Here is a 23729-nt window from a genome sequence, read left to right on the forward strand (position 1 = left end):
TCCAAGTCCAGTGCCCTGTCTCCCACCCCCTCCTACTTCACAAAACCAATGTACTCATGGGCCCTGGGGGCAGCCTTTAGCATGGTATGGTGAAAAGACACTGCATTTGGAATCGGGGGACCCAAGTTCACGTTCTGACTCTGCTGCTCATTCCCTGTGTGACCCATAACATGAAGGCTTAGATAACCCCTGAGATGATTAAGTCTATGATCCTCTGATCTTAGGAATGTGGGCTCTCTTGGGGTGTGTGGGGCATGTGTGTAGTGGAATTTGTTTCTGAAGACAACTTCAGAACCCAGATCTTGGACCACCCTGGTGAGGAGGGTGAGGTGGGGAAAATAACAGCAACTACTTCCCAGGATCGTGTAAGGATCAAATGAAATAATGTTTTTCAAAGTGCCTAATAAGCTATTATTTGTATATATAAGTATATGTACAGTAAATAAAACCAATCAGCAAACATTTATTGAGGGTCTACTCTGTGCCAAGCACTAGGCTTGTTTATTGGGGATACAAAGACAAAAGTCAAACAAGGAGGTACAGCCTCCTGTAGAAGGTGGCATATATGCCAAACCTTGAAAGGAACTAGGGTTTCTGAGAAACCGCAGTCCTCTCCAAATAATGGACTCAATCCCCAACATAGACATTCACCTGCCCCCTCATAATATACAACTCTCCTTAATGCACACGCCTCTCACCCCATCAAGGTCTCCCCATGTCCTCCCATGTATTTCCCTCAGTATCCTGTAGATATATGTACATCTCTTACAATGTGCCCCCATTGTATTCTCTATGACATCCTCATTATATCATCGCACTGTGAGTACACTCCCATATAGACACACTCCTGTGAAGAGGATGATTTAGCAGGATACCTGGGTTTTTGTTCCAGTTCTGTCCTCAATTACCTGTGCAATCTTGGACAACTCATGTCCTCTCTCTGGGCCATAGTTTCCTTCTTTGTAAAATGGAGAAGGGGGTCTTGAACTTGAGGACCTCCAAGACCTCAAATGAACCCAGAATCGTCAGGGGGGGTGGTGGTGCATATCTGTGATTTCTGTTACCAGTAGGTTGAGGCTGAGGATCTCTTGAGCTTGGGAGTTCTGAGCTACGATGGACTACAGCAGGTGTTTGCCTTAATTAAGTTGGACATTAATATGGCGAGGCCTCAGAAGGGTGCCACCATGTTAGAAAAGAAGCAGACCAAAGTTCCCACGCTGGTCAGATGGGGACGAGACCCATGACTAGCCCCCTGCACTTCCCACCCGGGTGATATTGGAAGACTCAGCAGTTTAAAAAAAATCACTGACTTATAGAATTTGAGAATTGGAAGGAATTCCAACCAACATCTCGTTCACCCTATAAATGAAGAAATCACCGTTATAATGTACCCGATAAGTGATCAACCAGCCTCTATTTGAAGATTTCTGAGGATGGGGAACCCAGCACCTTCAAGGGAGCCCATACTGTCATGGGATGGCTCCTCTCCTTGTTAGGACCTTTTAGGAAGCTCAAGCCTTCTCCCCCAGCTCCCCATCTGGGAAAAGCTTATCACCCAAAAGGGCATGAGATGGCTTTCGTCCAACTCTCTCTTTTCTTTTGGCAGGGCAATGAGGGTTAAGTGACTTGCCCAGGATCACACAGCTAGTAGGTGTCAAGTGTCTGAGGCCAGATTTGAACTCAGGTACTCTTGAATCCAGGGCCAGTGCTTTAACCACTGTGCCACCTAGCTGTTCCCTTCTTCCAACTCTCAACTAAAATCCCTCCTCCTGCATGAAGTGTTTCCCAATTCCTCTTAGTTCTAGTGCCTTCTCTCTGTCCATTATCTTCAGTTTATTCTGCCTATGTCTTGATTGTACACGATTGTTCGCATGTTATGTCCTCCATTAGAATATAGACTCCTTGAGAACATGGACTTTTACATTTTTTAACTCTCAGAATATACTATAATGCTTAGCATACAACAGGTGCTTGATAAATGCTCATTTCCTTCCTTTCTTTGTATCTCCAGCGCTTGGTACATAGTTAGGAGCCTAATAAATGTTTACTGATTTACCGTATTCAGTTGTTTCAGTCATGTCTGACTCTTTGTGGCTCCATTTGGGGTTTTCTTGGCAAAGATTCTAGAGGGGTTTGCCATTTCCTCCTTCAGGTCATTTGACAGATAAGGAAACTGAGGCAAACAGGGTGAAGTGACTTGTCCAAGGTTACATAGCTAGGAAGTGTCTGACACCAGATTTGAACTCACAAAGATGAGTCTTCCTGGCATAGCGTTCAACCCACTGCCCCACCTAACTGTGCATCTTAATGATTAGGATTGGTAAATCCTACCACAGTATTATGAATCATAGGTTTTAGGCTGCGAGAGATCTCAGTAGCCATCTTGTCCAGCTCACTTCCTTTTCCATATGAAGAATCTGAGCCTCAGAGAGGCTGACCTAACTAGCTCACACAGGTAGGAAGCCCCAGAGGCAAGGTTTGAACATAGGTCTTTCTGACTTCAAGGACAGCTATCAATCTACTAAGAAATAGCCTCTAGGAGGCAGCTAGGTGGCGCAGTGGATAGAGCACCGGCCCTGGAGTCAGGAGTACCTGAGTTCAAATCTGGCCTCAGACACCTAACACTTACTAACTGTGTGACCCTGGGCAAGTCACTTAACCCCAATTGCCTCACTAAAAAAAAAAAAAAAGAAGAAAGAAATAGCCTCTTTCTAACAAGCTAAGGTTTTTGCCTTTTCTTCATCCTCATGTTTTTTTTGTGTGTGGTTTTTTTTTTTTGTGGCAGCCTGTTTCTAGGCATAGAAGGCCTTCATTGAGTTCCTGCTGTCTTTTTGTAGCGGCAGCTAGTTGACTCAGTGGAATCAGGAAGACCTGAGTTCAAATCCATCCTCAGATCTTAATTACTTAATATCTGTGTGAACCTTGGCAAATCACTTCACCCTGTTGACCTCAATTTCCTCATCTATAAAATGAGCTGGAGAAGGACATATCAAACCACTCTAGTATCTTTACCAAGAAAACCCCAAATGGGGTCACAAAGAGTTGGACTCAACTGAAAACAACTGAATAACAAAAGGCACTTAATAAATGTTTGTTGCCTGACTCTTCCCGGGTTGGACCGTATCTGGAGCGGTATGCTCAATTCTTTTTTTTTTTTTTAAATTTTATTTATTTATTTATTTTAGTTCTCAACTTTTGTTTATACAAGCTTTCCAATTTCAGATTTTTCTCCCTCCCACCCCTCCCTCCCCCCTCCCCTAGACAGCAGGTAATCTGATATAGGTTATATCTATATATCTCTATACATATACATATAGATATAGATATATATACACACACATATATATACACATAATAACATTAATCCTATTTCTGCATTAATCCTGTTACAAGAGAAAGAATCAGAGCAGTGATGCAAAACCTCAAAATAGAAAGAAAAAAAAAAACCAACAGCACCCAAAACAAAAGAAATAATATGGTTCAATCAGCATCTATACTCCACAGTTCTTTCTTTCTTTTTTTTTTCTTGGATTTGGAGATCCTCTTCTATCATGAGTTCCCTGGAACTCTTCTGTACCATTGCATTGGTGAGAAGAATATAGTCCATCACAGTAGGTCAACACTCAATGTTGATGATACTGTGTACAATGTTCTTCTGGTTCTGCTCATCTCACTCATCATCAGCTCACGTAAGACCCTCCAGGTTTCTCTGAACTCTTCCTGCTCATCATTTCTTACAGCACAATAGTATTCCATTGTATTCATATACCACAACTTGTCCAGCCATTCCCCAGTTGATGGGCACCCCCTCAACTTCCAATTCCTTGCTACCACGTAAAGAGCAGCTATAAATATTTTTGTACATGTGGGTCCCTTTCCCCCTTCCGTGATTTCTTTGGGCAAAAGACCTAAAAGTGGGATTGCTGGGTCAAAGGGTATGCACAGCTTTATCGCCCTTTGGGCATAATTCCAAATTGCTCTCCAGAATGGTTGGATCAGCTCACAGCTCCACCAACAATGGTATGCTCAATTCTACATGTAACATTTAAGTGGCATCCACAGGCAACATAACCCAACACAGACTTAAGCTTGTCTTTTTTATCTCTCCCCCCCCCCAGGATATGGCTTGAGCCCTCACCCACATTGTGAAACTGGAGACCCCTAAAGTCAACCCAGGTTTAGATACTCAGATATTACAGGGCCCACAGAACCTTACACAAACAACGGTCATGTAGAATCAGAAAAACCATTCAGTTAGAACAGAAAAGCATTAGAACAGTTCTCAGCAGCTATCCCAGAATGAATATACTCCTGCTCTTTTTGATAGCATAGCCTTGAGGAACTGGCACCCATCCAGCAAATGGGGAAAATAAGAGACAGTGCTTTGGCCACTTTGACCAATCCATCCCTTCTAGCTCTTGGTCATCACTTGAGCCTCTATTTGTACTTCTCTCCATACAACTTGAAGACCATAGCAATCCCAAGCAATGTGGCTTCACTTCCGAGAGGTGACTGCCCCAAGGTCAATCAATGCATGCAATGCCTCTTCCCCAACTTAACTCTCTGCTCTTTTTTTTGGGTGGGGCAATGGGTGTTAAGTGACTTGCCCAGGGTCACACAGCTAGCAAGTGTCAAGTGTCTGAGGCTGGATTTGAGCTCAGGTTCTCCTGAATCCAAGGCTGGTGCTTTATCTACTGTGCCACTTTAGCTGCCCCTCTCTGCTCTTTAAAAAAAATAATGAAAATAGTATTTTATTTTTTCCAATTACACATAAAGCCAATTTTCAACATTCTTTTTCTATAAGATTTTGCATTCCAAATTTTTCTTCCTCCTCCCCCTTCCCCTTCCCCAAGACAGCAAGAAATCTGATATAGGTTATACATGTGCAATCATGTACAACATATTTCCACATTAGTCATGTTGGGAAAGAAGGAAAAGAACAAAAGGAAAAAGCCACAAAAAAACCCTAAGAAAGTGAAAATCGTCTACTTCAATCTGCATTTAGACTTCATAATTCTTTTTCTGGCTGTGGAGAGCATTTTTCATCATGAATCTTTTGGAATTGTCTTGGATTATTCATTGTATTGCTGAGAAAAGCTAAGTCTATCGCAGTTGATCCTCACACAATGTTACTGCTACTTTGTACAATGTTCTCCTGGTTCTGCTCACTTCACTCAGCTTCAGTCCACTTAAGTCTTTCCAGGTTTTTCTGAAATCTGCCTGCTTGTCATTTCTTGTAGCACAATAGTATTCCATGACATTCATATACCACAACTTGTTCAGCCATTCCCCAACTGATGGGCATTCCCTCGATTTCCAATTCTTTGCCACCACATAAAGAGCTGCTATACATATTTTTATACATGTGGGTCCTTTTCCCTTTTTTATGATCTCTTTGGATAACAGACCTAGTAGTGGCATTGCTGGATCGAAGGGTGTGCATGGTTTGATTGCCCTTTGGGCATAGTTCCAAATTGCTCCTCAGAATGTTAACTCTCCATTCTTGGCAGGTCAACATTGCCCAATCACCTAGTTTGGTCTTTCTCACATGGTTCTCATAATTTTACTCCTTCCCCCCAAGGATTTTGTCCCATGTGCCAGTGTCCTGAGAAATGAAGACCTGGTTGAATGGGCACAGTCATCTTTTGTAGGGTAGACTTATGATTATCCAATCAGTCAATCAATAAACATTTATGAAGCACCTATTATGTGCCAGGTCCTATGTGCTAAGTTCCATTAGGACACTCCTAGTGGAAGGCACCCAAGGTGGTAATGGGCCTGAAGACAATGTCAAGCAAAGGTCAGTGGAAGGGACTGGGCATGTTTCACTGGGAGAAGAGACCACATAAGGGCACGTGGTAGGTGTTTTTGAATATTTGATTTTAATTTTTTTTTTTTGGTGGGGCAATGAGGGTTAAGTGACTTGCCCAGGGTCACACAGCTAGTAAGTGTCAAGTGTCTGAGGCTGGATTTGAACTCAGGTACTCCTGAATCCAGGGCTGGTGCTTTATCTACTGCGCCACCTAGCTGCCCCCGGTGTTTTTGAATATTTGAAAGAATATCATGGAAGAGGGTCGAGGCTTGTTCTTGTTGGTCTTATTATTTCCCTATTTCTGTCAAAGGTGCCACCATCATTTTAGTCACCTGGGTTCTAAACTTCAGATTCATCCTCAGTTTCTTCCTCTCACTCAACCCACATATCTAATCCATTCCTAAAGCCTGCCACTTCTCTGCACCTCACACTTTGATTAATGTCCTCATCCTCTGTTGCCTGGGCTATTGTAATAAGTCTCCCAACTGTTCTCCCTGCCACAAGTCTCTCCTTTTTCCAGTTCATCCTTCACATAGCCATCAAAGTGATTTTTCCTAAAGTGAAGGTTCTGATGGTGTCACCTTCATAGGCAGTAGGCAGCCATGTGGCCCAGTGGATAGAGAGATGGGCTTGGAATCAGGAAGACCAGAGTTCAAATCCAGCCTCAGATACTTCCTGGCTGTGTGACCCTGGGCGAGTCACTTCACCCGGTTTGCCTCAGTTTTCCCATCTGTAAACTGAGCTGGAGGAGAAAATGGCAAACTGCTCCAGTATCTTTGTCAAGAAAACCCCAAATAGGGTTACAAGAAGTCAGATGCCACTGAAAAACAACTGAATCACGTGCGCCAGGTACCATGCTAAACACTTCACAGATATTATCTCATCTTAGCATCACAAAAATTCTGGGTGCTATTATTATCCCCATTTTCCAGTTCAGAAAACTGAGGCAGATAGAGGTTAAATGACTTGTTCAGGGCCACTCAGCTGGAACACATCAGAGGCTGGATTTGAATTCCAGTCTTCCTGACTCTAGGCCCAGCGCTCTACCCATTTCACCACCTCAGTGCCTTTTAGGGACGTAAAGGGCCAATGGAACCAACAGCTGGTCGATGTAGGTAAGGAAAGAGCCAAGGGTGACTCCAAGGTTTCAAACCTTGGGAACAGGAAAGTTTGGAGGAGAGGTGGGTTTAGGACCACATAATGTGAATTCTCTTGGATGCAGAGAGTTGGAGATGCTAATAGGACAGACATCTCCCCCTCACCTCACATCCTATCAGTCACCAAGTTCTTCTGCCTGGGTCTGTCTGGCCTTTTTCCAAGGCTGACCCAGTTTGAACAAACATTTCTCTCTTGGCCAAAGTTGCTTTGGACCCCCTGGGGGATTCTTGGAGGCCAGCCAGGCATTGCCAGAAGGGCGTTAGTGATTTCCCCTTCTCTTTTCCCACCAGCCGATGTCTTGAAATAGGAGGTAATAAATATGGGTTGAGTCGTGTCGCATTGAATTGAAGTCCAAAACATGATCTTTTCAGGTTTGAGGGGCCTGGTCCATTAGTCGGGGAACAAGCAAACATGCCTGGCATTCAGCTTGGCTCTAGCATTTCTTTGGGAGGCTGGGAAATTTTTAGTTTCGGAGGTCAGAGGGAAGAATCCCTTCAACTCACATGTATATTGTGATTTAAGGTTTACAAAACATCTTACCTCGTGTGATCATCCTAACAACCCTGCGGAGGTGGGTGCTATCATTGTACCCATTTTGTTCGGGATAATAAAATCCCTAGATGGGGAAACTGAGACTCAGAGAGAGACCCCTAGTAAGCGTCTGACTCCTGTTTGTTCTAGGATACTGCACTGCCTCTCAAAAGGATTCTCTGTTGGGGATTGTTTGGTTCCGTGTTGTGACACCATTGGACTGTGAGCTATTTGAGAGAAGGGACTTTTTTGGGAGGGGGATTGGGGGGAAAGTGCTTTTTTGCATCCTCAGGGTGTAGCACCATGCATGGCGCATAGTAGGCTCTTAATAAATTATTTCTTCCTCTATTATTAAGGGAGGAAGAAATTCCCCCTTCTAGACAATCTTGCCCAACCTACTTGATGTTCCTGGTGTTTGTTGTAGCCTTTTCTTTATTTCTGCTCGTGTCTCCCTGTTTTCATGGAGCAGGGACCCACCCCCTCCCCAAATTCTCCAGTCCTCCAGCCATTCATGTTTGGAATGGCCCAAGCTCAGAGACACAACATGGTGAGAGGTTACGTGTTCTCCGGAGCCAAGTGCCTGATTTGTTTTCTCTGTCGTGCTTCCAGGCCTGGCCTCAGCCTTCTCTGGCGTCACAGAAGCAAGAGAGTGGGCCTTCTGGGGCCGTGCGAGAAGGGTTGATACGATATCAAGATGTGAGAGGGAGGAAAATGTGGGTCTCCTTGGTCACCGGTTTGGGAGAGAGGTGGATGCTGAAGTCTCTGGGCTTTATGGTGCGTGTCAGGCTGTGGGGGTGAGCCCAGAAAACGCTCCGTGTGATGGATCGATGTTATAAAATTGTGCTAGGTTTGGCCTCAGAAAACGTGGCCGGAGGGACCCTTTGGCCCCGGGCTTGGGTAACCTCTCCAGGATGGTGCATTTGTCATGTTTTGTGAGACAGGAGAGAGGGCTGGCGTTTGTTGCTCCTTCGTGCCGGGGACAGGAATCCAGTTCCCTCCTACGGGCTGGGTTTGGCAACTTCTCACTCCTGTGGCTTCTTAGGCAAGGAGCAGCCTCAGAAAGGAATACATCTTCCTGGTGGATTCTGAAGGGCCAGCGGGTTTGGGCCTACAACATGGTGGGGAATGAAGTTGTCAAAATCTAGGACCTCCTGGGGATTTGCTGTAGTTGGATTGTCTCCTCGCTTCATCTTATCCAGTGATCTTGAGCTTACAGGCCCATCAAAGCAGGGGATGCTGGGGATGATAAATGCATGTTCTTGGAATAACCCGGCTTTTTCATTCAATCCCCTTCCCACGCAGGTTATGCTCAACACCATTCGTCAAGGTACGTACACCACAGCCTCACTGGCCAAAAGCTAAGGCCAAGGAAGCCGTGGCACATCTGAAGGAAAGAAGGTCTCAGTCAGTAAGATATGATTTGTATCTTTCACTCGTCCTGGCTGTGTGACTCTGGGCAAGTCACTTAACCTCTCAGGACACCTGGCGACTCTTGGAGCCTTTGTGCCACAGAACTTAAAGTGATCTGCATTGGTGAAGGGAGTTTCTTACCAGGATTACTTTGTGTGGATAAAATTACAAATCAAGAAAAAGAAAAGGAAAGAAGGAAGGAAGGAAGGAAGGAAGGAAGGAAGGAAGGAAGGAAGGAAGGAAGGAAGGAAGGAAGGAAGGAAGGAAGGAAGGAAGGAAGGAAGGAAGGAAGGAAGGAAGGAAGGAAAGGAAGAAACTCTTCGAAGGCTGGTGCTCTTTTGTCCTTGTCTTTGTATGCCAAACACATCACTGTAAGAGTGAAAAATAGTAGGTGCTGGGGACAGCTAGGTGGCACAGCGGATAGAGCACTGGCCCTGGATTCAGGAGTACCTGAGTTCAAATCTGGTCTCAGACACTTAACACTTACTAGCTGTGTGACCCTGGGCAAGTCACTTAACCCCAATTGCCTCACTAAAAACAAAAAAATAGTAGGTGCTTAATAAGTGCTTCATAAACAGAAGGGAATCAGAGACAAATACAGCAGGATCTAGCACCTTCTGTTTCACTATTAGCCATCGAGGTAATGTAATGGATAGAGGGCTGGACCCAGAGTCAGGAGGACCTGAATTCAAATCCTTCCTCAGATACTCAGCCCTATAAGTTTTGGCAAATCATTTAAACCTTGCTCTGCTTCTCTTTCTCACCTGTAAAATGGGAGTTACTATACTAGCACCTACTTCCCTGAGTTTTTGTGAGGGTCAGCTGAGAAAGAATTTGGAAAATGCTTTGTAAACCTGAAAATGTTAGACAAAAGCTAAGAGATTATGATTCTACCAACCTATATGGACCTCCCCTGTGCTCCCCTCTCTCCCTGCTTCCCATTACTGTGGGCCTTCCCTCCTTCCTAATGCAGCCTGAGGTTAGGGGCATGAACTGTCATTCAAGGCTCTCCTAGGATTTTTTCCTCATTAGTGGGGCCCAGAGTGGGCCAACCCTCACATGAAAAATGATTTGGGTGTGGTCTCTTTACTCCCTTCCCAGGTTGAAAGTTAAGTGGGGTCCAGAGAGCAGTGTCCTAGCCCGGGAGCCAGGGGCCTGGGCTTTAGGGCTCATTTCTACTACTGTCTGGTTCTATGGCCCTAGGCAAGTCAAATACTCCCATCTGGAAAATGAGGGTGATACTATATTTATTTATGTTTTACTGCTTTTCTGGCCCAGAAACCAGGATGGAGACATTAAGTGGAGGATTTTTATAATTCCTCCCTCTGGAGGATATGAATAATAGTCTTTATCATAACTCACATTTCTATAGGCTCATAGAGAGAGCCAGAAAGGGAGAAACCTCAGAAACTACCCTTCCCCCCAACCCCCATCTTCTTTTTACAGATGAAGAAACTGAGGCCCCCAAAGGGGAAGTGACTCATCCAAGGTCCCACCAGTAGCATCAGAGATGCTACTTCCTGCTCCCACATAGGAGTTGCAGAATCTTCCTTTTCCTGGGAGGTACAGGGTAAAGTCTCATTTTACAAGTTAGGAAACCAAGGTTCAGAAAAGTTGTGACCTCCTTGTGCCTTATGTCTGTGCCACTCATAAGTGTCTGAGGCAGGATTAGAACCAGTTACTCCTGCATTTATGAGGGAACAAATTCCTTTTTGATTATTGTTATTTTTAAGCTCGAAAGTCGAGAAAGAGGCAGGATGATATGGAACACCGGCTCTGGAGTCAGTATCTGAGTTCAGATTTTATCTCTGATACTCCCTGTAACTCCTCTGAGTTCCGTTCTCCTCATCTGTAAAATGAGGGGGTTGATAAGGTCCTTTCAGCTCTAAATCTGTAAAGTAGGTACAACCTAGTGAATTTGGATTCTAAAGACATAGTTCCGAGTCCCAGCTTTGCTACTTCCTCCTTCGGTGACCTTAGCAAAGTCACTTGACTTCAATGGGCCTCAGTTTCCTCATGTATAAGATGAGGGAACTGTTCTTAGGTTTCACCTCACACCTAACAAATTAATAAAGATGATAAGAAATGGGAATAGTTTGTGTTGGAACGATGTGGAAATGCATCGTTGGTGGAGCTGTGAATTCATTCAGCCATTTAAGAGTGCAATATGGAATTGTGCAAATAAAGTGGCTAAAATGCCCGTCCCCTTGACCTAGATAGACTCTCCTGCTAGACCTTTGCCCCAAGGAGATCATTGATGCAGGGTCCCATATACACTAAAATATTTCTAATAGCAGGAAAATCCCACTGTGAGGTCTTACTCTCATCTTCGGTCGGCAAGTTTCTCCTGGTGCCTCTATCTTACGGCTGTCCTTCATCTTATCCCAGTTCTCATATTTCTGGACTATGCTGTCCCATTCTGCAACTTCCCTCAGCCCCCAGGGCCTCCTCACTTGGAGCATCCCCCGAAGTCTTTTGAACCTGGCTCTTTCCTCGGGAATGCTCACCCCCGTCTCCTATTGGCTTGTTTTTCCTAGAGCTGCCATTTTGCAGAGGAGCTCACGCCGGCCTTCATTCCCTTCTGGGGCCTGTATCTGGCTTCCAGCCTTCACAATCACACTCCCATATGTGTACCTTGGTAGACATCTCTGATGCTGTAAGTGGTCTCTTCTCACAGCACCACATCTTCCCCCCGGCTTCTCTCTATATCATTCTGGGCCCTGTCAAGTCTCCTTGCCATCCAAGAATTAAAGCATGGGAAGAAAGGACCAGAGGCTCTGCCCGTTAGGAGACTGAGTAGTGAAAAGTCCCTGGAGAACCAGCATTACCAACGCCTTTGACATTGTCTTGACAGAAGTCCCACTTGACCCAATATAAAGCTATGTTGGCTGTTGCCCCAGAGAAGTTAAACAGTCTGACCCTTCCCTTGGCTCCCTGATGGCTGGGGGGGCTTCTAGGAGAGCCATAGACTTGGCCCGTGTCACCAATCAGGGAGTGGCCTAGTCCCTGCCAGTCACAGCTCAGTGGGCTCCACGATGGATGACTGGGGTTGGGGGACTTGTCACTAGATCACAGACCCCACTGGGGGCTTTGATGTGCTCACTAAACAGATGACTCTGTGGTAACAACTGTGGGATGTGACCCTTCATGGGGGAGGAGGGGTGGTTCCATCTTGTAGGCCCCATTGTTTGTTTTCAGGATCAAAAATGACACCGAGATGATTTTAATCTCCCCAGCTTCCATGGTGGGCCTCCTTCCTGGGCTCAGGATGGATATTGCTTCAAGTAGGAGAGATGATTGCCTACATTCCTCCCACCTCCTCTTACTCTGCTCCCTCCCTCTCTCCCTCCCTCCCCCTCCCTTCCCCCCCTGCCCCTCTCTTTGGGCCTTATTATCTTTCTATGCTCTTTTCCTGTCTTCATCCAAGAGAGAACAGATGGGAAATGCAACCCCAAATGATTCACACCCCACTCAGCTTCAACTGGGAAAAGGATGCTTGGTTTAAAGCAGGGATTTGGATTTTCTGAGGCCTCGAGGGAGAAGAGAGGAATGTGGGGAAGTAGCGAGCTGTCCTGAAGACAGTTGACTTATGAACCACTTATAAAACTCCCATGTGACTCCTGCCATGGAGTGTGCTATCTTGTCGGTGATCTCAGGCCATCTGTTGTTTTTCTCAAGAAGGGCCTATGGATAGCAATAGGGAGCTTGGCCAGTGGTATCTGGCTTTTCACCTGTCTCTTTAAGTCATGCATGGGCAGCAGAATTGTGGAGCGGAGAGATTGATGAACTTGGAGTCATGGGTGGAAAACTGGAAGGGGCTTCACTGGCCATCCAGTCCCATTCCCTCATTTTACAAAAAAGGAAACTAAGGCCCAGGGAACTTGAGCAACTTGCTCAAGGCCACACAAGTGGAAAGCTTCAGAGGTGGGACCCAAACTCAGGTCCTCTGATTCCAGAGACTCTACTGTACTATAATGCCTTAGGAAGGCCTGATTTCCACTCCTCCCTCTGATACTTGCTATCTGTGTGACCCCGGGCAAATCACTTAACCTCTCTGGACTTCAGGATTTTCCTTTGCAAAATGAGAGGATCTGGCTAGATGCTTTCTGAGGGTCATTTGAGACCTGAGAGTCTCAATGTTAGATACCATCCTTCCAGAGCCCAGATCATTGGGAAGTATCCAGTAACTCAGGCTGCCGTGTAAGTGAGGCATAGTGGATAGAATACAAATCAAGGAAACCTGAGTTCAAATTTCACCTTCAACAATTACCAGCTCTGTGATCAATGGACAAGCCATTCTGCCTCTGAACCTTGGGGTAGCTGGGTGTTGCAAGCACACATTGGCAGCATTTCTAACTGGAGGCATCCCATTGCATTAGCATGGGTTAACCATACCTCAACAATTTGTGCAAATCTTTGGGAGAGCACCCTCCAGAATGCCATTGTACCCAAATACCCATCAAGGCATGGAGAGGTCAGGGCAGCTAGGTGGTGCAGTGGATAAAGCACCAGCCCTGGATTCAGGAGGACCTGAATTCAAATCCGGTCTCAGACACTTGACACTTACCAGCTGTGTGACCCTGGGCAAGTCACTTAACCCCCATTGCCCTGCCCCCCCCCAAAAAAAGGCATGGGGAGGCAAAGGGACTGGTGTAAGGTAAGCCTGACTAGCAGGCACGAGCAATCCATAAAAGGCTAGTGGCCAGGAGCCCCTCCTGCACAGGGAGAAGAAATGAACTTCTGGATTGGATTCATTTAAAGTTTGGGGGGAAAGCAAAGGAAACAGAATCTCCAACAAATGTTCTCTTCCAAGAATGTGATTATTTTGTATGTGTTTGATGGTTCAGTTCATAATTTAAAAACTAAATTTTAAAAAGAGATATGAATTTCTTGGCTTTCTATTAAGGTTCCTTCTAATTCCAAGAGTGTATGATTCTAAGTCTAGAATACTAGTTATACAGAAATAATGCCTTCTACACTAACTGAAAACAGAATATATGGTATATTAGAAAGAATATTGGCATGGCAGTCCAAAGGTCCGGATTCAAATCTTGATTCTGCTATCTATTACCTGTGTGGCCTTGGGGGAGCCTTTTCTGGGCATCATTTTCTTACTCTATAGAAAGGGGAGTTTGGGTTATATGACATCAAAGGTCCCTTCTAATTCTAGATTTATCATTCTATGATCATTCAAATCCTGCCCTAGAAACTTACTAGCAATGTGGCCTTGGGGAGGACACTTATCTTCTCTGGTCTTCACTTTCTGCTTCTATAAAATGAGGAGATTGTCGGAGGTATCAAACTGGGCTCAAAGTCTGAACCAGATTAAAATGTAATTGAGACAACTTTAACCAAATAAAAATACAAATAAACACAGTAATGTTAATTTGTGGTTTTCTTTCTTCTTCTTTTTTCTTTTTTTTCTTTTCAGGGCAATGGGGGTTAAGTGACTTGCCCAGGGTCACACAGCTAGTAAGTGTCTGAGGCTGGGTTTGAACTCAGGTCCTCCTGAATCCAAGGCTGGTGCCTTATCCACTGCGCCACCTAACTGCCCCCAATTTGTGGTTTTCTAAGGCAGAAGATGCCTGAAAGCATCTGTTTCTGTTTTGAGTCTGAGACCATTAGATTAGATGACCTCTAAGTATCTTCCAGATCTGGGTCTATAGTCTATAATCTTGGCCTTCTTTCCGCAGGGAAGGGTCGGAGAGTTAAACTCTGCTGCTCTGGGAAGTAGTTAAGGATCAGGGAGATGATAGGGTTTGCATAGGGTCACATGGCTATTAAGAATCAGAGCTAGGGGGCAGCTAAGTGGCACAGTGGATAGAGCACCGGGCCTGGATTCAGGAGTACCTGAGTTCAAATCTGGCCTCAGACACTTAACACTAACTAGTTGTGTGACCCTGGGCAAGTCACTTAACCTCAATTGCCCTGCAAAAAAAAAAAAAAAAAAGAATCAGAGCTAGGATTCTAGCCCAGTGTTTCCAAACTACCTTCATGGCTTCTACAAAAGGTAAAGGGAAAATTGAGTGCAGCCTACCCTCTATAGACCAAAATGAATTAAGGTTTAAAGACCTTCTGGAAGGCTGAAGTGTGATCCAAAGTAATGAGCTCAAGACTGTGAAGAATATTATAGGGTTTGGCTCAAGACCTAGTGAACCTAATGAGGGTTGGTAAAAATTTGATGTACTTGGAGTTTTGAAAATATGATCAAAAAAGAATCAAACTGAAACAGGAGAGTTAGGAAGTTGACACCACAAAGAATAGCCACTAGGTAATGCATAACAGGACTTGAGTTTGTGTGACCCTGGACAAGTCACTTAAACCTCTCTGCCTCAGTTTCCTCATCTGTGAAATTGGGTTAAGAATAACACCTACTGGGGCAGCTAGGTGGCACAGTGGATAAAGCACTGGCCCTGGATTCAGGAGGACGTGAGTTCAAATCTGGCCTCAGACACCTGACACTTACTAGCTGTGTGACCCTGGGCAAGTCACTTAACCCTCACTGTCCACCCCCCCCAAAAGAATAACACCTACCCCCCAGAGTTGTTGTGAGGATCAAATGGAATATTAATGGTAAAGAACTTAACACAGTGCCTGGTGCATAGTAGATGCTATATAAATGTTAGCTCTTGTTATTATCATTATTATCCTTAGAAGGGCTTGGAAAGTCACAAGAGATAAAATTCAAGAAAAGGACTAGTCTTAACAAGTATGGCCACTGATTTCTGTGTGTAAATGCACCAAGAATGGGTCACAAAGCAGGGTGAATTAGTTATCCTCACGCAAGCAAGGAAATTGGACCTCAGAGTTAGCACTGGGACTTGGTGGGATGGGACCCATGGCTTTAGAAGGATTTAATGTATCCAAAAGGAAAAATATACCTGAAAAGGAATGAGGAGGAGGGCGGGGGGAGAAATAGGGGGATAGTATTATTTTATTTTAAGAAGAGAAAATTAATATGAGAAAATCCTGAAACTGGTGGGGGGGAAAATATGATGGAGAGTATTTGGATAAAGATCAAGACTCAGAGACAGAGGTGAGATTGTCATGGGAGTTTTCTACAGACCTCCTGGGCAGAGAGAGGAAATAGATGAGGAATTCTGAAAAGAGATCACAAGCTTTTCAGAGCCAATCTAGTCACTATTAGATGGAAACGGGGAGGGACTTTAATTTGTTCCAACATCCTCTGGCATTTTGTCTCTGCTAAAAGCAGAGCAACCAAAATTTTCTTGGATCAACCTTGATGATAATTTCCTGATTCAAAAGTTGAAGGAACCATGATTATTACCAACAATAGAAATAATAGTAACAACAACAATAATAAACATTAATAAGGCACTTTAAGGTTTTCAAAGGTGTTTTATACAGAGAAGGAAACTGAGGTTTAAATGGGGAAAAGGGGGCTTATTCAGGGTCACAATGGACTGGTTCTCACCAGTAAGGAAGAACTAGCTGATGAAGAGAGTAGAAATGAAAGAAGTGACCAGTCATCCAAACTTATAATTTCAATATCATCCTGGATTTCTCACTATCTCCCACCCACCATATCCAAGCTGGTGCCAAGGCTTGTTGATTTCACTTATGCAACTTATACACTCCCTCTTCTTCTCTGACACTGCCCCCAGTCTGGTTCCAACCCTCATTACCTCAAACCTGGACTACTGTACTAGCTGCAGATGGTTCTGCCTGCCCCAAGTCTCTCCCCATTCCAATCCATCCTTCATTCAACCACCAAAGTGATTTTCCTGAAGCTCAGATCTGACTCTCCTCCTCTGTAAACTCCAGTGGCTTCCTATCATCTCCAGGATCAAATTTTAAATCTGCTGGCATCTAAAACCCTTGATAACCCAGTACCTTATTACACTTTATCCTCCTTTATATTCTCCATGACCCAGTGACACTGGCCTTCTTTTTCACAAAATATTCCATCTCCTAATTCCCTTCTCCTGACAGCTTCCTCACTGGCTGTCCTCAATGCCCGGAATACCTTCCATCCTCATCTCCATCCCTTGGCTCTTTTGGTTTCATCTAAGAGCTTAAACTCCATCTTCTGAAGTAGTCCCCCTGCTGCTAGTGCCTTCCCTCTGAAATTAATTTCCATTCACCCTGTCTATATCTTGTGTGTATGTAGTTATTGACATGCCCTTTCCCCCCATTAGAGCATAAGCTCATTGAAGGCAGGGACATTGTTTTTGCCTTTCTTTGTATCCCCAATACTTGGCATGGTGCCTGTCACATAGCAAGGACTTGGTTACTGGCTGACCCACTCCCTCTTATGATACAGGAGACTAAAGCTAGACATTAAATGACATTTACTGGAGATTTTTAGGAAAGCAGTTTTCAAAAAGTTCAGAGAAAACATAGTAGGGACTGCCTCTTCCTCTGCCCTAGACTCCATTGTCCAGGCCCCGTGAGGTGCTGTATACCCCTTTCCATCTAGATACTGACTCACTCTACCCCCTAACCCAGAACCCTCCTCCATACGACCTTTGAACCCACTACCTATTTCCTGAAAGTCATCGGTGGGAAACAATCTGCCCTGCTTGCTACTTCTTAAGGTTCACCAAGGCTGCACCATCTGTCCTGCTCTTTTGTCCTCCAAACTCCTGGGCATTAAAAAATCTGACCTGCCATTGTACTCATGGACTTGTCTCCTGCATTATAAGGACCACCTGGTTTTCCCATCTTCCCTGAAGCTGTCACCTCTCATGTGTATCTCATTTCTAATTGTCTCTTCCAGGGCTTAGCACACAGGAAGCACTAATAACCACTTTTCCATTCCAAACTCTTGGGTAGCATTTTGTAGGGGAACTACACCCAGGAAGGATATGAATCTGCCAAGAGGGAAATTCTGAAGGCAAAAAGAAACAATTCTGATGAAGGGAAAGGGGGCGGGGCAGTAATTGTCTAATGAAACTGATGTGAAGAGATGCACAGCAAACCCCACTGACCAATTTAAATTTAGGAAGAGATGGGCCAAATGTAGAAACAAGGTATGATCACAGAAGATGGCTATAAAAGAACGGAATTGCCCCATGAGAAGAGGGCCAAGTACTAAAGCTCAGAATAAAATGAGACTTTTTTTTTGGTGAGGCAATTGGGATTAAGTGACTTGCCCAGGGTCACACAGCTAGTAAGTGTCAAGTGTCTGAGACTGGATTTGAACTCAGGACCTCCTGAGTCCAGGGCTGGTGTTCTATCCACTGTGCCACCTAGCTGCCCCTATAAAATGAGACTTCTAAGAAATGCTATATGGACAGAAGAAAAAGGCCTGTCTTTAAAAACTATTTTGGGGAAAAACAGAACAAAAGAAGGAATGGAAGCTAGGTGGCATAGTGGATAGAGCACCAGCCCTGGATTCAGGAGGACCTGAGTTCAAATCCAGACTCAGACACTTGACACTTACTAGCTGTGTGACCCTGCGCAAGTCACTTAACCCTCATTGCTCCACCAAAAAAAAAAAGAAGAAGGAATGGGATCTCCACTTAGGGTTGGTTGAATGATGGTAACTAGCAAGTGGAGAGAAGGAACGATCGCTCTATTATTATTATCACTGTTTTCTTTTCCAAGGGGGTGATTTTTGGCCTGAAAAAGACAGAACAAAAATGGTTAATAAGAAGGGGGCAGCTAGGTGGCGCAGTGGATAGATCACTGGCCTTAGAGTCAGGAGGACCTGAGTTCAAATCTGGCCTCAGACATTTGACACTTACTAACTGTGTGACCCTGGGCAAGTCACTTAACCCTAATTGCCCTGCCAAAACAAACAAACACACACACACACACACACACACACACACACACACACACACACACACAAAATGGTTAATAAGATATTGAAACCTAAGAAATATATCACTGAATCTGAGAGTTGGAAGGGGGACTTGGTGGCCATCCATTCTGATCCATAATCAAAAAGACCCCATCAAAATGCTCAACAAGAGCCTAAAGCCTCCCCTTCCACACTGGGAAGACTCTCATGGTTAGGAAGTTTATCCAGATCTCAACAATTTCCATCATTGCTCTTACTTCTGTCCCCTAGGGCCAGTCAAGGGAAGCCCCATTCTTTTCCCACATGATGGTCCTTTGGTTAGCCCCTGAGTCTTCTCTAGGCCACACAGCCCCATTTCCTTCAGCCCATCAGCAGTTTGGGTCCAGAAAAGGACAACCAGGATGATAAATGGCCTTGAGTCTCCAAGGACACTGATCGATGCCCTTCTGTCTGCGGTGCCCTGGGCTGACCAGTATTCCTCATAGTTTTCTGCTGGCCTGACACATCCTTATTCCTAGAAACAATGCCCCCTCTTAACCCGGTGCTTTATGCCAGATCATGCCCAGCTCTCCTCTTCATTTCCATCACAAATTCTGAGTGGCAGGTGGTCATTTCCCTTCCCGTATTCCCATCATTTCCACCCCAGCACCTGGTTCTTCCTTGTTGATGAGAATGAGATTCAGTGCAGAATGACATTTTCATTAACACAAATCAAGGAGCCATTTATTAGCTGTTCGACTTTTGGCAGAGAGAGCGAGCAGCAGATGTCTACGTTATTCAAGTCCCCCACCTCTACTGTAGAGGGTTTCTCTTCCAGGCTTGTGATCTGTTTCCCAAATTCTCCCTTTATTTCCTCCTAGTGGGAAGGCATTTCCTCAAAGGAGGGAGATGTTAAGAGAGCACCTCATTATTCTGGATAAGTGCAAGGCAATAGGTCCAGGAAACAGCATCTCAGGATGTCTTAAAGGAGTGGCGATTGCCTAACTGCCCCAGCCTGGAGATGGCCAAATGTTGCTCTGGCCTTCAGCAAAAGCAGAGAATATGTGAAGTATAAGCCAGTGAGCATGACTTTGACCCAGGCAAAGTTCTAGAATGTATTATTCTATATTTTTTTTTGTGGGGCAATGAGGGTTAAGTGACCTGCTCAGGGTCACATAGCTAGTAAGTGTCCAGTATCTGAGGCTGGATTTGAACTCAGGTCTTCCTGAATCCAGGGCTGGTGCTTTATCCATTGTTCCACCAAGGTTACCCCTATTATTCTGTATTAACAATAATAATAAAAAATAACATTGCCTCATCAAGAGCATATCATGCCAGATTCATCCCATCTCCTTTCAAAATAATAATGATAGCTAGCATGAATTTATTTTAATATAATTTTACTGTTTACATTTTTATTTTTAAGTAATGCTATTATTCAAATGAGTACTTTAAGGTTTGCCAATTTTTTTCTGAATATTATCTTATTTGATCCTCACCTGTGAGGCAGGTGCTAATATGGTCTCCATTTTGAAGATGAGGAAACTGAGGCTTAGAGTGGTTAGGTGACTTTTTCAGGGTCACGCAGTAAGTGACTAAGGGGACATTTGAACTCAAGTCTTTCTGACTCCAGACCCAGCCCTCTGGGCACCGTGCTGCCTGGATGCCTCTTTTTGGCAGAAGGGTGAGTTAGAGCAAAACTTCTTAAACTGTGGATCCACACCCCATATGGGGTCGCATAACTGAATGTGGGAGTTGTGAAAAATTTGGCAACAGTAAAAGGTTATGTATCGTAAGGTGCTAAAGTTCTAGCTATACTGTCTAAAATATCTAATGAGTGGTCGCTAATAAATTATAAGCTTTAGCAAGAGTTTAGACTTTTAATCATTTATTAAGGAGAATAAGAAGTTGGTGAAGAGAGAGGCCTAGATTCATCTATCTAGGGGAGCTGCAGTTATCCTGCTCCGCTCTCCACAAGAGTCCTAGCGAAAAGGAGTGAGCCAGCCTCGCCCCTTCTTCCTCCCACAAACAAATGTCACTTCCTGACGCCAAAGAAAAGCCACATGGCTTGCTCTCGGACGCCTTCTCCTCATGGCAGAGCTTTCCTATAGTAGCTCTCCCACAGGTGGCATCATTCCAATCATTACAGTATACCTATTTTATATACCTATATACCCAGGGTCATGTAAACATTTCTCAAATGAAAAGGGGTCACAAATGGAAAAAAAAAGTTTAAGAAGCCTTGAATTAGAGGATAAATTTAGCTTGCTTATATTTTAACTTTAATATTTAATTTTCCCCAATTATATATAAAAAGAATTTCCAACCTTTGTTTTTTTGTAAGTTTGAGTTCCAAATTCTCCCCTATTCTCCCTCCCTTTCCCTCCCCGCTCATTGGGAAGGCAAGTCATTTGATAAAAGTGGCTTCTCTATATTTTAGCCAAGTACCTAACGTAGCCTCTTCATCTGTTCTGGATAAAATGGAGAAATATGAACTAGATGAAGTACCCCTTAGAGTAGATTTTGAACTGAAAGAATGGCTGGATCCAAAGAGTCATCAGTGATGGTTTGATAGTCATATATAATTCCTATCCAACGTTCCTCCATCAAGCCTTCACCCAAAGACCTCCGGTGAAGGTATCTGCACCCTTCCCCAGACAGCCCCTTCTGCTTTGGGACAGCTCCAGCTATGAGGAAGTTTGGGTTTTTTTCCCCGACATCTGTCCTAAATCTGCCCTTTTGTAGCTTTCATCATCTCTTTGCAACTTCTCATTCTGCCCACTGGCTCCAAGAAGAGCCTCTCTCTTCCACATGATGCCCAAAGAATCTGTGATTTTGTCAGTGTGGATACTCCCAGAGTGGGCACTTCTTCCATCAATGTAGATTGTAAGCTCTCTGTGATTAATAGTGTTAAGGGCTAAAATTCTAGCTAAACTGTCTAAAATATCTAATGAGTGGTCGCCAATAAATTATAAGCTTTAGCAAGAGTTAGACTTTTAAGCATTTATTAAGGAGAATAAGAATTTGATAAAGAGAGAGAGAAAGGCCTAGATTCCTATCTATTAAAGGGAGAGCGCATTTCTAGCTCCCTTCTCCGCCAGAGTCCAGAGGAAAGAGCGCGAGACCGAGCGCCCGTCTCTTCCTTCCTCCTCCCACTAGTCCTTGTCACTTCCTGAAGCCTGGTCTTGCCCTCAAAGACCTTTGCTTCATGGGCAGAACTCTTCTACAGTAAGTATCCAGCAGGTGGCGTCATTCCAATCGTTACAATAGGGAAGCCCCAAGGGAATTACTTGAGAAGTCCAATGAGTTGTCCCAGATGGTAGGAAGTGTGAGAATCAAGCAAGCAGTGCTTTAAGCCTAATGCCCTATCCATTATACCACACAGCCTCTGAGTTGCACACTGTAACTATTAAGATGCTTCTTTTTTTTTTCTTTTCTTTCTTTTTTTGAGGCAATAGGAAGTTAAATGACTTACTCAGGGTCCTTAGAGGCCATATATTGACTTAAAAAACCACAAATTGGGGGCAGCTAGGTGGCAAGGTGGGTAAAGCATCAGCCCTGGATTCGGGAGAACCTGAGTTCAAATCCGGCCTCAGACACTTGATACTTACTAACTGTGTGACCCTGGGAAAGTCACACTCAACCTTTATTGCCCTGCAAAACAAACAAACAAACCAAAAAAAAACCCCGCAAATTAACATTATCTATTTTGTACTAAGTTTTTATTTATTGTGTTAAATTTCCCAATCTCCCTCCAGGCCACATTGGGGGGGGGCGGTGTTTGACACCTCTGTTTTAGACAATCCCCAGACAGAGCCATCTGCCAGAAAGCTTCTGACATATTCCTCCAGTTTTGCCATATCGAACTCATCCTCCAGAGGGTTTACATCCAGTAAAAGGGAAAACTTGGCCTCAGTGGCAGGCTTGTGAAATTTCTTTGACTCATCCTGAACAGGACATTCTTTTCTCAGTTTCTTTTCTTCTTCACTTTCCTCCTTGTTGGATCGAAAAAGGTCAATGTCTTCGTCATTCTTACTATCTGTAGCTCTGCTGCCTGTGATATCTTCTACGTCAGGAGGCCTGGCCTTGCCCAAAGCCTTCTTGATTCCTGGCAAGCTTACCTTTTGCTTCTCATGAGACTTAATGTGGTTACGCCCATGGAGGGCATGGTGTCCGTCAGCAGACTTGCACAGACCAAGACCACCATGTCAGCCTGGGAAGGCATATCCCTTTCAACGTCACCCTTATCCATCAGAAAGTCATTGGGGTTCTGGAGACCATTGGGTGTCTTGAAACCTTCGAAGCCCATGATGGTGGGCTTAATCAGAGAAAAATGATGACCCCGGCTAGCAGCAGTCATTGGCAAAAAAAAAGAGGACTCCTTCCCTCTATTTCTTTTAGACTTTTTTTTTTGTTTGTTTTGTTTGTTTGTTTGTTTGCGAGGAAATGAGGATTAAGTTACTTGCCCAGGGTCACACAGCTAGTGTCAAGTGTCTGAGGCTGGATTTGAACTCAGGTCCTTCTGAATCTAGGGCTGGTGCTTTATCCACTGCACCACCTAGCTGCCCCCTTCCCTCTATTTCTTTTCTTTTCTTTTCTTTTTTGCAGGGCAATTGGGGTTAAGTGACTTGCCCAGGGTCACACAGCTAGTAAGTGTTAAGTATCTGAGGCCAGATTTGAACTCAAGGTCCTCCTGAATCCAGGGCCAGTGCTCTATCCACTGCGCCACCTAGCTGCCCCCCTTCTCTCTATTTCTAATCTTCCATCTCAGCTTAGATGCTTTTGTGGGGGGAGCAGTGAGGGTTAAGTGACTTGCCAGGGTCACACAGCTAGTAAGTGTCAAGTGTCTGAGGCTGGATTTGAACTCGGGTCTTCCTGAATCCAGGGCTGGTGCTTTATCTACTGTACCACCTAGCTGCCCCAACTAGATGCTTTCTGTACCATGTGGATTGTCCTGGTTGTGAATACCTCCATACTGTTTGTAACAGTTAGAATAATTAATCCAGCCATGCACATAGGCATTATAGGCTGCTAGATTTTACAGTGGAGAAAGCACTGGGCCTGGAGTCA

The 23729-nt window shown here is 44.4% G+C and overlaps 2 protein-coding genes across 2 annotated transcripts in view; one reads left to right on the forward strand and one right to left on the reverse strand.

Moving 5' to 3' along the window:
- MEGF6 (multiple EGF like domains 6) overlaps positions 1 to 23729 on the forward strand; it is a 333315-nt gene that overhangs the window by 143223 nt on the left and 166363 nt on the right. The gene's annotated exons all lie outside the window — the stretch shown is intronic.
- On the reverse strand, positions 22394 to 22968 carry LOC122746228 (elongation factor 1-beta-like). The gene is given in 2 exon segments (XM_043991704.1): positions 22394 to 22842; positions 22845 to 22968. Coding segments are annotated over 2 exon segments (573 nt in total).

Source organism: Dromiciops gliroides, chromosome 3 (assembly GCF_019393635.1).
Source record: "Dromiciops gliroides isolate mDroGli1 chromosome 3, mDroGli1.pri, whole genome shotgun sequence".
Lineage (NCBI taxonomy): Eukaryota > Metazoa > Chordata > Mammalia > Microbiotheria > Microbiotheriidae > Dromiciops > Dromiciops gliroides.